The sequence below is a fragment of the Apium graveolens genome, chromosome 6, assembly GCF_009905375.1.
Source record: "Apium graveolens cultivar Ventura chromosome 6, ASM990537v1, whole genome shotgun sequence".
In the NCBI taxonomy this organism is placed as follows: domain Eukaryota; kingdom Viridiplantae; phylum Streptophyta; class Magnoliopsida; order Apiales; family Apiaceae; genus Apium; species Apium graveolens.
The window spans coordinates 26,441,095-26,452,635 of NC_133652.1; the positions used below are offsets into that span (position 1 = coordinate 26,441,095).

Here is an 11,541-nt window from a genome sequence, read left to right on the forward strand (position 1 = left end):
TATACAGATGTTACTAAATAATAAAGATTTCGTAATAATCAACCTTCTGCTACAACTTGCTAAGATTTTTATTTACATGTAGATGAAACTTTAAATTTTTAAACATTTCGTTGTTGGACTTTATCCTTAAGTTTTACTATGCAGTTTGGTTTATTTGGATAGAATAATTTTAACAATTAAAACTGCATTAGAAAAAGTATTCAGATTATTATTTATTAGAATCACGGCCTGCCTGAATTTTGATATACCCTACTCCGTATAAAAAAAATTAGCGTAAAAACCCGTGCGAGACACGGGCCTGTATATATACGAAAATAATTTTTTGAATGAAATTATATATATTAAAATAATTTTATATTTAGAAAATGGGGAAATGTTTTTTTACTTTTTTTTTATCGTAGGTAATCCGCAGCCGCTATCCTTCGGGTGCGCACTGGGTAACCCTACGGGTTCACGCAATAGCCTGCAAACCACGTGAACCAAGGTAAACCGCATTTAAACGACAGACTCTGGCTCAGGAGGCATAATCATAAATTCTCCTCCCGTGGGATTCGAACCTGTGACCAAAATGATAGTTTTCCTCTCTTTAACCAAATGAGTCAACCCTTGCGGGCTTTATTTTATATTGTACATTTATTTTTTAATATCGCATATGCTTCTTATGAATTAAATTTTTTTTGGATAGTTTTTATTTCATAAAATTTGAACAAATATCAATACCACAAAAGACATACAATAAATTCAAATTTGGTAAAAAAATTATTTTAAATTCAAATGACTTTAAATTAACTTTATTAAATTAAACAATTGAGTACCTATAAATTATTAGTTAAATATAATAGTCATGTTTGACATGGGTGCACGTAAACTTATATAATTTTAATATAATTATACTATATTTGTAAAATATAAACTTTGACCGCGACATATTACAAAATTTCATAATTTTATACAATACCCGATCTAATCGCCCCGAGCCGACCCTAACCCAATCGAAAATTTTCAAACTGAACTTTAATCTATTTAAAAATGAATAAAACCGAATTAATGAGTTTGGTTAAGATTTTGTGTGTAACTCACCCATTCGAACGCGACCCACTCCTCTACTTGTAATAATATTATTTGAGTTGAATCTTTCTATTCAACTTTCCATAACATGATTAACACTTAACATCAGTTTGGTAGATGAATGTAACTTTCTACTTGAAAGCTGCATCTAAATGCAACCGTCTATAACCAAACTTTTATTTACTTAAGTTGGCATACAAACTTACGTTAACTAATATTATATACACTTTTTTTTCCGTAGGTAACCCGTACCCGCTACCATACGGGTGCGCACTGTGTAAACCCTACAGGTTCACGCATATTATATTATATACACTTTTGACAGTATTCATGTTGGAACTTGATCAAAAGGACTCTCTAGTAGTATAATATGTATCATATTAAAAACTTGTACTTAAAAATATTCCCCAAGCCTACTTTCTTTTATCTTAACATTGTTGTACACGGACGTAATAATTTTTTGTATTCTTAACGACCCAACCGAACTCAAATTCTAACGGATGCGACCCGATAGAATTTAATTCAAGCTTTAATTGGGTTAAAAATTATTAAAATCGAACTAAATGGGTTGACTTATGGCTTTAATGTAATCCGCCCAACTCGACACGCGAACACCCTTGATAGTCATTCTTGGAGTCATCTCACTTTGTTTAACTATGTATACGAACTCAGTTAGTTCCCATGAGGTAATCTTTATAGACATCTTTATAGTACCGGATGCTACATTATATTCGAATCAAATTATATTAAATTCTAATATAGACATTAAAAATTAAAATGATCTCATTCTTAAGTATAAATTTGTTTGGTTGCACACCGCTTTACACCCCTATTAGTAATATGACTAATTTAAATAAAGTACATAAAATAATGCTATAATAATTAAAAATATATTTTAGCATATTTAACCAAAAATAATTTAAGTGTAATAAAATTTATAAAAGATGATTGAATTTATAATTATATATAAAACTATGAAAACTGAAAAAATGAAATTATATAAAAATATTATTAACATTTTATTTTCTCAAAGTTAAAAAAATATAAGAAAATATGACAGAAAGAGAGAAGGTGCTTTATTTAATAAAAATGTTAAAATAAACTTAAAGATCTTTGCAGCATACTGGTTACGAGATCAGTTTCCTTCTAGGATGCTAGGTTCGATTATTAATATCCACATAATTTTCTTATTTTAGCACACTTATAATATAATGTCATTTTTGTAAATTTTTGGTATATAAGGGTAAAATGATAACTTTATGCCTACTTTACTGGCTCAATTGACACATAATCACCTTTTAATATATAAAAGAAGACTATAAAAAATAAATTAAAGAAACGGAGTGACGTCGATAAATAATATAAATCAGTATTTTATTTACTCAAAAATCACATTTATAAAAAGAGAATTTGATAACGAAAGAGAATATAACTTATTTAATAAGAATTTTAAAATGAACTCAAACTGTTACGTAGTGACATAAAATTGATACCTAAAATTGATACCTAGGTGGTAAGAGGTTCGATTCTTAGTAAATACACTAATTCTACTTATTTTTAAGTAAAATTGTGTCAGGATGACAATTTTACAATTTTTTAACATAAAAGGGTAAAGTCGTAATTTCACATTCATTAAATGACTAAATTTTTAAGTAAAATTGTGTCAGGATGACAATTTTATAATTTTTTAACATAAAAGGGTAAAGTCGTAATTTCACAGTCATTAAAATGACTCAATTTGCCCCTGGTCCTCTTTTAATATATAGAAGAGATTGTTCCCCAATTGAGTATACTTGGGGGAAAAAATAAACTAAACTCAATTTTTTTGACAAAATTGAGTAAAAAAATATATACTAAACTCTAGTCACAAGAAAATCAGGGAACTCACAAGAAACTCGTTTGATTACATAACAAAACAAAGTATTACTCACAACTCAAAAGATCATTTTCCTAACAATTTTCTAACAAAATCTTTAACTAAGCCTTTAAGATTAAAATTTGTTAGCATTTCCTTCCGATTGATCACATAACCAACTTATTCAGTCATTCTTGTAACATAATAAAATAGAAATTCGACTTAATCCACTCCAAATTAAAAATCACAATTTTTTTTATTTTCAAGTTGATGGTCAGAGAAATCTCGCTTACAAAACCATAGCAATCATAGCTTTTATCAGAAGATTCATTTTGTTTGTCGTGTGTGTATGTATTGTTTTGTTCTCTCTCTGTCTTTATCATTGGTTTTTATCGACTTCTACAGATAAGTCACCTTCCGGGATTTCCGGAAGGGGGGACATGTATTTTGACTAGAATTACGATAGGTGATAAAGATAAGCTAGTAGACATGTGTGTTGTTTCTGCAAATTTCGGGGATGACTAAGGCAAAACAGGTGACGAAGAAGGGACGTGGATTCGCAACCAACAGGAGACCCATTAGTCGTAGGTTGTAGAGACGAAGTCCGTCGTAGGTTATAGGGACGAAGTCCCTTGAAAGGGAGGTTGTAAGTTGTAGGTAACTTTTGGTCATCATAAATCATTCTTTGGTATTGTTTTCGTAAAAAATTCTTTAGTATTATTTTATATTATATATAAAATATAAATTTGTTTTGCTTGCCATTATGGTCGGTCCCGGTTAAAACTCAAGTGAGAAATAGTGCTACTATATATACAGTTTATTTATATTATATATATAATTTTTGGTCGGTGACTTCATTTTTAATTCCACGCTAAACGCAAAACAGCCTACATTCTGCAACCCTACATATTTTTCGATTAAAGGAATTATTTAAATCAGACGAAGTGTTAAATTACTGATGCTCAATGTCAAATAGTAGGTGAAAAATGACTATTTGGCTAGCTAATTATTTATTAATTCGAGCATGAGAAGAAATATCTTTTTTGATTGACTTGGAATTTTGTAACTAAACATTACGTAATGAATAAACAATGGTCATATATTTAATATTTACGCGGTCAAACTTGTTTTACATAATTATTTGCAGCACTTTTTTTCTTTAACACAGTGTTACTATTTGTCTTGGTTTGCAATTTGTTAATTGTTACACCAATTCTATCATCGCAAATTGCACATAATTGAATGTACAGTCGGAATAAAAGAGGGTAGTTTGACATAGAGTCTGAAAGAGACTTTTTTCACTGAATTTGTAAGACTAATAATATTGGCATGCTTGAACAGTTCAAAAGTTTTACGGTTTTAGCTTTTTAGGATAGCCTCATAATCGGACCTAAATTTTAAGGTATTAGATAAATGTCGGAATATAATTTTATATTTTTTGATACTTTCCTCTCAATTATACAATATTTTTTGTACATACTTAAACCTTAAGATGTCAAATAAATTTCTGAACATAATTCTATATTTTTTAAAATTTTCTCTCAATTATATATAATACATTTTTTTATTGATTGATCAAGACAACATACATAACCAAATAGATACTAATACCAACAAAAAATATTAAATTAAATAAATAGGTTGGGAGGACTTGAACTCGAGACTGCTCCCTAAACCGAGTTTTGATATCATGTTAAGTATATATTCTCTCGAAAATTTTAAAATGGTAGAGAAATACTCGAAAATAATTTTATACACTTTAACATATATTTATGCTGTGTTCCCGAATTTAGGGTAGAAAATAACTAATTTTTCTTTCTCTCCTAATCTTTCCAAAAATGGGAAGAAGATTTTGGAAACAAAAATAAAGAAAATTTCTTTCAAAATCTGCAGCTTTCTTTTCCTTTCTTTCATAAAAGTTGTTTCGGAACAAGTTGAAGAAATCTATTTTTTACATTTCTTTTCTTTTCTCTCCAAAAAAAGTTTCTGGAACACAGCGTTAGTGATATGTATATGTATTTATTAAGAGAAAAATATAATTAATTACAAATGTGAAATACTTCGTTTTGCAGAGAGAAAAAGATTTATTAGGTGTCACGACATGCTCAATCGAAAAAGAATTAGAACTAATGAAAATATTTGACAACATTATAAATTTTCAAAAAAAATCTTTTCAACAGTTATTAATTTTATTTTTCAATAAATTTTATTTGTAGCAATTTGTATTACTAAATATTGAAGTACATGTAAAAATCAATTGGATGAAACCGGAAGTATTTTTTTTAGAAACTAATATACTTATAATTAAATTATTTTAGCTCATGAAACGTATATTTGGATGTAATATAAAGTTTATAATTAATTGTTTGGTTAGTATGGATAGGAAATTATTAATACTTGGAAACGATAACGATAATTATTTAATGACAAGTACCCATCTGATGTACACATGTCTCTGTATGTAAATGCGGGGAACAGCGTTAAGTTTTTGTTAGGGACGCTGTTCTATATTTTCTATATTTTTCATTCAAATAAATCGCGTATTGGTAAATGGCATTTCTGACAGCAACTCGGCTTGGCTATGAATATTTTAATTATTTAGATGTGGTCAAGACAAACCTGTTGAATTCCAATAACTGCCCCCCTTCAATACATACTTGGACTATACCCCTTTATTTACTTTTTTTTTAATCCCAAGGGCAATTTCGTCAACTAATCTCTATAAATACCCCCTTCTCATCCCTCCATACCAACTTGAGCCCCTAACATTTAACAATTTTTTTTCTTTTGTTCCTATCTCTCTTTCTGCATATCTAAATCTTGATAAATATTTTCTCCAGCTAGAAAGATGCAGATTGGATTGACACTTCCTGTTCAGAACATGAACCTTTTTCCGGCCCAGAGTTCAGGGTTCAACTGTAATGGATCATCCTCAATGAAGGCCTGGTCAAGAAATTTTAATGCAAGGTGTTCAACAATGAAAGCTGTTTCAACTACCAAAATGACCCGCAAACATTTGTCAAGTCTTGAAAAGCTGCTCCAGAAACAATCTGAACCAAGCCCACCAGAAGATGTTGTCAAAGTTGAAGATGTAAATATGGTGACTCATAAATCAACTGATGGAAAAAATAAAGGCAGAGGTTTCTTAGAGAATCTTAACTTGTCTAGAGTTTGGCCCGAATCTAAAGCTGCCGAGGAGGTTTCTCCTCGACATCTTATCCGCTTAAAGCGGATGTTATCGAAGACCAACCAGTATTCTCCCCGTAATATTCTCGCCAGCAAATGGCGAGAATATCACGGCTGTAATAATTGGTCGGGTTTACTGGACCCGTTGGATGAGAATCTAAGGAGGGAGATGGTCAGGTATGGGGAGTTTATTCAAGCTGCTTATCATTGTTTTCATTCTGACCCTGACACGTCAGCCGATCATGCTCCCGTGGATCGCCATGTGGCGGTTCCTGATAGGGCTTACCGGGTGACAAAGAATCTTTATGCCACGTCATCGGTTGGCTTGCCTAAGTGGGTTGATAATGTGGCACCGGATCTCGGGTGGATGACACAGAGATCCAGCTGTGTTGGTTACGTGGCAGTTTGCGAAGATCAAAGGGAGATTGCCAGGATGGGAAGGAGGGATATTGTTATCGCGCTTCGCGGGACTTCCACGTGTCTTGAATGGGCTGAAAATATGAGAGACTTGCTTGTTCAAATGCCTGATCAGGAAAACAACAAAGGGGAAGCTAAAGAAGTACAATCAATTTCTAAAGTTGAGTGCGGGTTTTTAAGTCTTTTCAAAACTGCTGGAGCTCAAATGCCAAGCCTATCCGAGTCAGTTGTTACTGAAATTCATAGACTTGTGGAAATGTACAAAGGCGAGACTTTAAGCATTACTGTCACCGGCCACAGTCTTGGGGCAGCTTTGGCTTTATTGGTGGCCGATGAACTTACTTCGTCGGCTCCCAATATGCCTCCAGTTGCAGTTTTCTCCTTCGGGGGTCCACGTGTAGGCAACAAAGGATTCGCAAATCGTTTAAATAAAAAAAATGTTAAGGTGTTACGGATTGTCAATTCACAAGACGTGATCACCCGAGTGCCTGGCATGTTTGTGAGCGAAGAGTTAGACAACAAACTTAGAAATTCAAGCATGGCCACGAACGTGCTCAATGTACTGGACAACAACATGCCATGGGCGTACTCGCACGTCGGGACAGAGTTACGAGTTGATACTAAGATGTCACCATTTTTGAAGCCTGATGCAGATGTTGCATGTTGTCATGACTTGGAGGCATATTTGCACCTGGTAGATGGTTTTTTGGCATCAAATTGCCCATTCAGATCCAATGCCAAGAGAAGCTTGGTGAAGTTATTAGATGAACAAAATTCAAATGTAAAAAAGTTGTATACAAACAAAGCAAAGGCCTTGACAGTAAAACTGAATCCCCAAAGGGAGATTCTGCAAATGTCAAGTTGCTTGCCGAGTCCATCATCTTATTGAAAAGTTTAAAGTTAAAACTATATGCCCGTGTAAACGCTACTGTGTTTGTTAGTGTACTGTAGTTTCCTCGTCCATTTGTTATTTCCAAAAATAAAAATTCAAGTTAAAAAAGAGTAACATCTATTGAACTTGTAACTTTATTATGCATTTTCAAATTTTATCATCCCCTGCCCTTGCAAGTTACAAGAACTAGCAAAGGCTCCGTATTAAGGCCAGGTAGAGAACCCGACAAGCAATCTGCTTGACACATGCAAGGTAAACTTGAAATTTGAGAAACACATATAAACAAATGACTAATGAGATTATGGACTGTGCTTATTCTTCCTGTCGACGAGAGCACTACCACCAAGAAATTATTACTTTTTTAAAGGCCGTTGATTTTTTTAGGAGAAGTATTTTCAAATATTGGTGTGAGAGCAGCTGATGACACAAAATAACAAGACTGGGTCGAGCAATTTAGTTAAGCGAATGTGGAGGAGGGCTGTACACTTTAGTTGTCGCCACAGCTAGCAACATGAGACTTGCTCTTACAAAAACAAATCTAAGGATTAATTTGACGTGTAGCTTCCAATATTTGATTAAATGAAAATTAAAACTCAACTTTCAGCTAGTTGGTAAAGAGAAAAAGAACATATGAAAGCAAACAACACGAATAAAGCCATTGCATTACTGTTCCAAAAAGGGGACTAATAATGCCGAAAAGTTTTTATAGTCTAATTTAGAATTTGACCACATCAAATCTTACGGTATATTGTTTTTGAGTTGATTAGCTTTGTAACATTGTTGTTCATATATGACTTGAAAAATTTATTCAAAAAATAGTTTCAACACACAACAACAGATTCGATAATATGGCAGCATAAAACTTCAATATTTACATATATAAATTATCAATATATATATATATAGGCTCATGTTTAAATAAAAATCAAACATAAAATAAAAACTATAAATCATTAATAACACGTATTTACTTTACTATTTACAACCACCCCTCCCCGATCCACTACAAAAGCTTTTTTCTCGATTTCCCACCTCTTCGTATACTATCCAGTCATCATCTCCGATCAAAACCACTCACTAGCCTTCATTCTGACCAATTTTTCGGCGATCTCTAATCGTAACACTTCTTGATCATTTCTTTTTTTATTAAATTAATTATATCCTTTGATTGCAATAAATCACCACAAGCTTCTCTGGCCAACAAGATTAACGTTTTTTTATATCTCTCCGTAGATAATATATATTTGTATGTATATGTCTAGTATATACTGCTTGGTGATTTTTATATATAAAAGTTAGTGATTTGTGTGATGTAAATGAGTGATTGTCATCGTACTATTTAGAAATAAAAGTGTAAATTTGGTGGTTTATTTCATATCATTTGGTATATATATTCATATATCATGTTCAAATTCTCGTTCATTTTAATTGGAAAATGGTAGTTATTAATGATTATATTGATTATATATTTCATTTATATGTATCTCCCTCCTCTCTCCTATTTGGCAGTAATAGTTTATAATCCCATCCACCAACACTCTTACCCTTGCACATCTAACTATGATCGTCTTCATCATTTCATATTATACAAGTTAGTGCAAGTAGTGATTAAAAGTTACATGTAAATTGACGGTGTCAAAAGAACGGAAGATGATGTGGATATATTTGTGATATTTGAGTGATTAGAGATGATGCTTATATTTTAAGTGGGTGATTGGTTGATTATAATGGAAGATGGAGAAGGTGATGCTCATGATTTCCCATATGTGATGCAAATGGGTTTGATGTTAAGTTGTTGGACTTTAATTGAAGAGGCTAATTTCTAATTTTTATTATAATTATAAGTTAGATTCTATTTAATCAAACCCCTCTATATACGTGTGTTTGAGTGTGCAGACTTGATCGAGATAAGCACATACATAGAAAAACGTTTAAGTTGGAGAGGTAAAATATTATCCTTTTTACTATAATGTGATTTTCTTGCTAGACTCTTAAAATTGAAATTATGTGACCTCTTCTGGCTTGCCCGTTTTTGAAAAAAATAATTTTTTCCTTTAATATGAATCCTAAAAATGTGATAATAACTGTTAAATTAAGTGTATGTGTATTATATGAATCTGTGTTTAGAGTAATTAATACTATAAATAAAAAAAATTATAAAATAGGACGGAGAGAATACAAAGTTAGGTTAAGATTTAGGCGTTTTTTTTGGCACAAAATTAGCTTTTTAAATCAAGTTATATTTTTGATCAAAATAAAAAATCCAGTATTAATATTTGATAGTTAACTTTTTGAAATAGCTTTTGTCATAAATAGCTAATTTTGAAAAAGTTTTTTTGGAGGAGTTTTTCAAGTATATAATACAAAAACCTAATTAAACAACTATTTATGGAACAATTTTATTGGAAACAGTTAAATTTAATTATTAGTCAAAACAGTTCATTCAATCAATTTGAAAAAATAGCTAATTCAAATCATTACAACTAATAGCTAACGCCTAATTGTGAAAGAGGACCTCGTGCTTTTGATTAATGTTTGTTTGTGGATGTTGGTATCTCTTTCATCCGTTAAAACACAAGTAGGTAAGTTGTTTAAAGATCACATCAAACGAAAACAACTAACGGAGAATGGTACTCTCAAACTAACTTTACGGTCGGGGGAGCCGAGTAGGTCTCGACGGTCTCGACTCTAGTATGACGGGTTTTCTCGGGTCCCCATTCACGTGAGTCTCCAAATATTAAAAATGTTAGAGAATTACTACATCATTTACCTATATTTAGAAATGCATTTAATCCCTGTAAGAGTTTACGGAACCCAAAATGTCTCCGTATTTGTTACCGTGTCATATGTTTCTAATCAATCCTAAATCAGTAGACAATGGATGACGCAATAAGACCTTTGAACGAGCTTGATGTGACTGAATGGGTACATACCAAGAAAACATATCTGAATCAATATATTTGTGTTTGATTTATTGACTTTGGAGTTCACAGTTGTGTTTTCTATATGGGTTCGACAACCGAATTTTGTTCCAAGTCAATTTTCAAAACAAGTACATGTATAAAGTTTTATGACACAAAATCAGTCTTGTAAACTATTTTAAATAGTTTATTATAGTATAAATACACCACCGTCCCGGAGTTTTGTCCAGAATCAGATCATTTAAAAAAAAATCAGCTACAAGTCGAGTCAAATCTTACCATCTCAGTGATCACTCATATTAATATCCGAAAATTTAATCGACCTTTTTAACTCGTCCAGGACTTGAATGCTTAAAATATATCAAATATTACGTACTGTATATCTTGAATTGTTCATCCAATGCGATGCACGCGATGTAGTTGCAGTCACAGGCTCACAGGCTACCAGTATGACTTGCTCTTTAAGAAAAAAAACTCAAAAATATTATTTTGACACGTCGCTTACCATATTTGATTAAATGAAAATGCAACTCACTCAGCCTGTTGCTGCTTAGAGTGAAATAAAGAAAAAAATTGTGATCAGAAAAAAAAGAAGAAGAAAAAGTTTAACATCAATTTGATAAATAAAAAAAAAAATTGCATTTCTGTCGCCCGTGTCTCCAAAAAAGGCCATGAATCTATGTTAGAAAATTGACTAAATCAAATCTTGCGGTCTTTTGTTTTCCTTGTGTGAAAGTTTATGGGTTGTTTGTTAAGTTGCTTAGGGTTGTATTTTGACAGTACTGTTGTTCATATGTGACCGGGACAAAGATAAATAGTTTGATCAACACACAACAACAACGGATAGACTAAATTGCTATTTCGGCACTATAAAATTAATAAAACGTTACATACTGTAATTCGATGCAGATATATAGTTTTAGAAGATAGTGTGAGACTTGATCAGATGAGCAACTACTTGGAAAGAGCACTGGTTTAATAATGTAAAGCTTAGTGATTTAGCCAAGCTCGATTGACTTACCTAGTTATTGGAGTATAATCTGTAGGGATTCGATTCGATTGATATAATAATATACTCGACCCGGTATTAGCATTAACACAAGAATTAGTCATAAATGGAAATTAAGTTACTGATTTTAAAACTCCTATTGTCTGTTTCCTGTTAATTTCAATATTTGATTTCATAACTAATACACACACTC

The 11,541-nt window shown here is 31.9% G+C and overlaps 1 protein-coding gene across 1 annotated transcript; it reads left to right on the plus strand.

Annotated features, from left to right (window-relative positions):
- The first annotated feature begins 5,613 nt into the window (after positions 1-5,613).
- On the plus strand, positions 5,614-7,517 carry LOC141663940 (phospholipase A1-Ibeta2, chloroplastic-like). Its single transcript, XM_074469785.1, has one exon. It carries the CDS (start codon positions 5,772-5,774, stop codon positions 7,413-7,415), a length of 1,644 nt encoding a protein of 547 aa, XP_074325886.1. The 5' UTR covers positions 5,614-5,771; the 3' UTR covers positions 7,416-7,517.
- Positions 7,518-11,541: the final 4,024 nt, after the last annotated feature.

What these genes read in the sequence shown, in the direction of transcription:
- LOC141663940 (XM_074469785.1), top strand. Translation starts at nt 5,772, where the DNA reads ATGCAGATTGGATTGACACTTCCTGTTCAGAACATGAACCTTTTTCCG.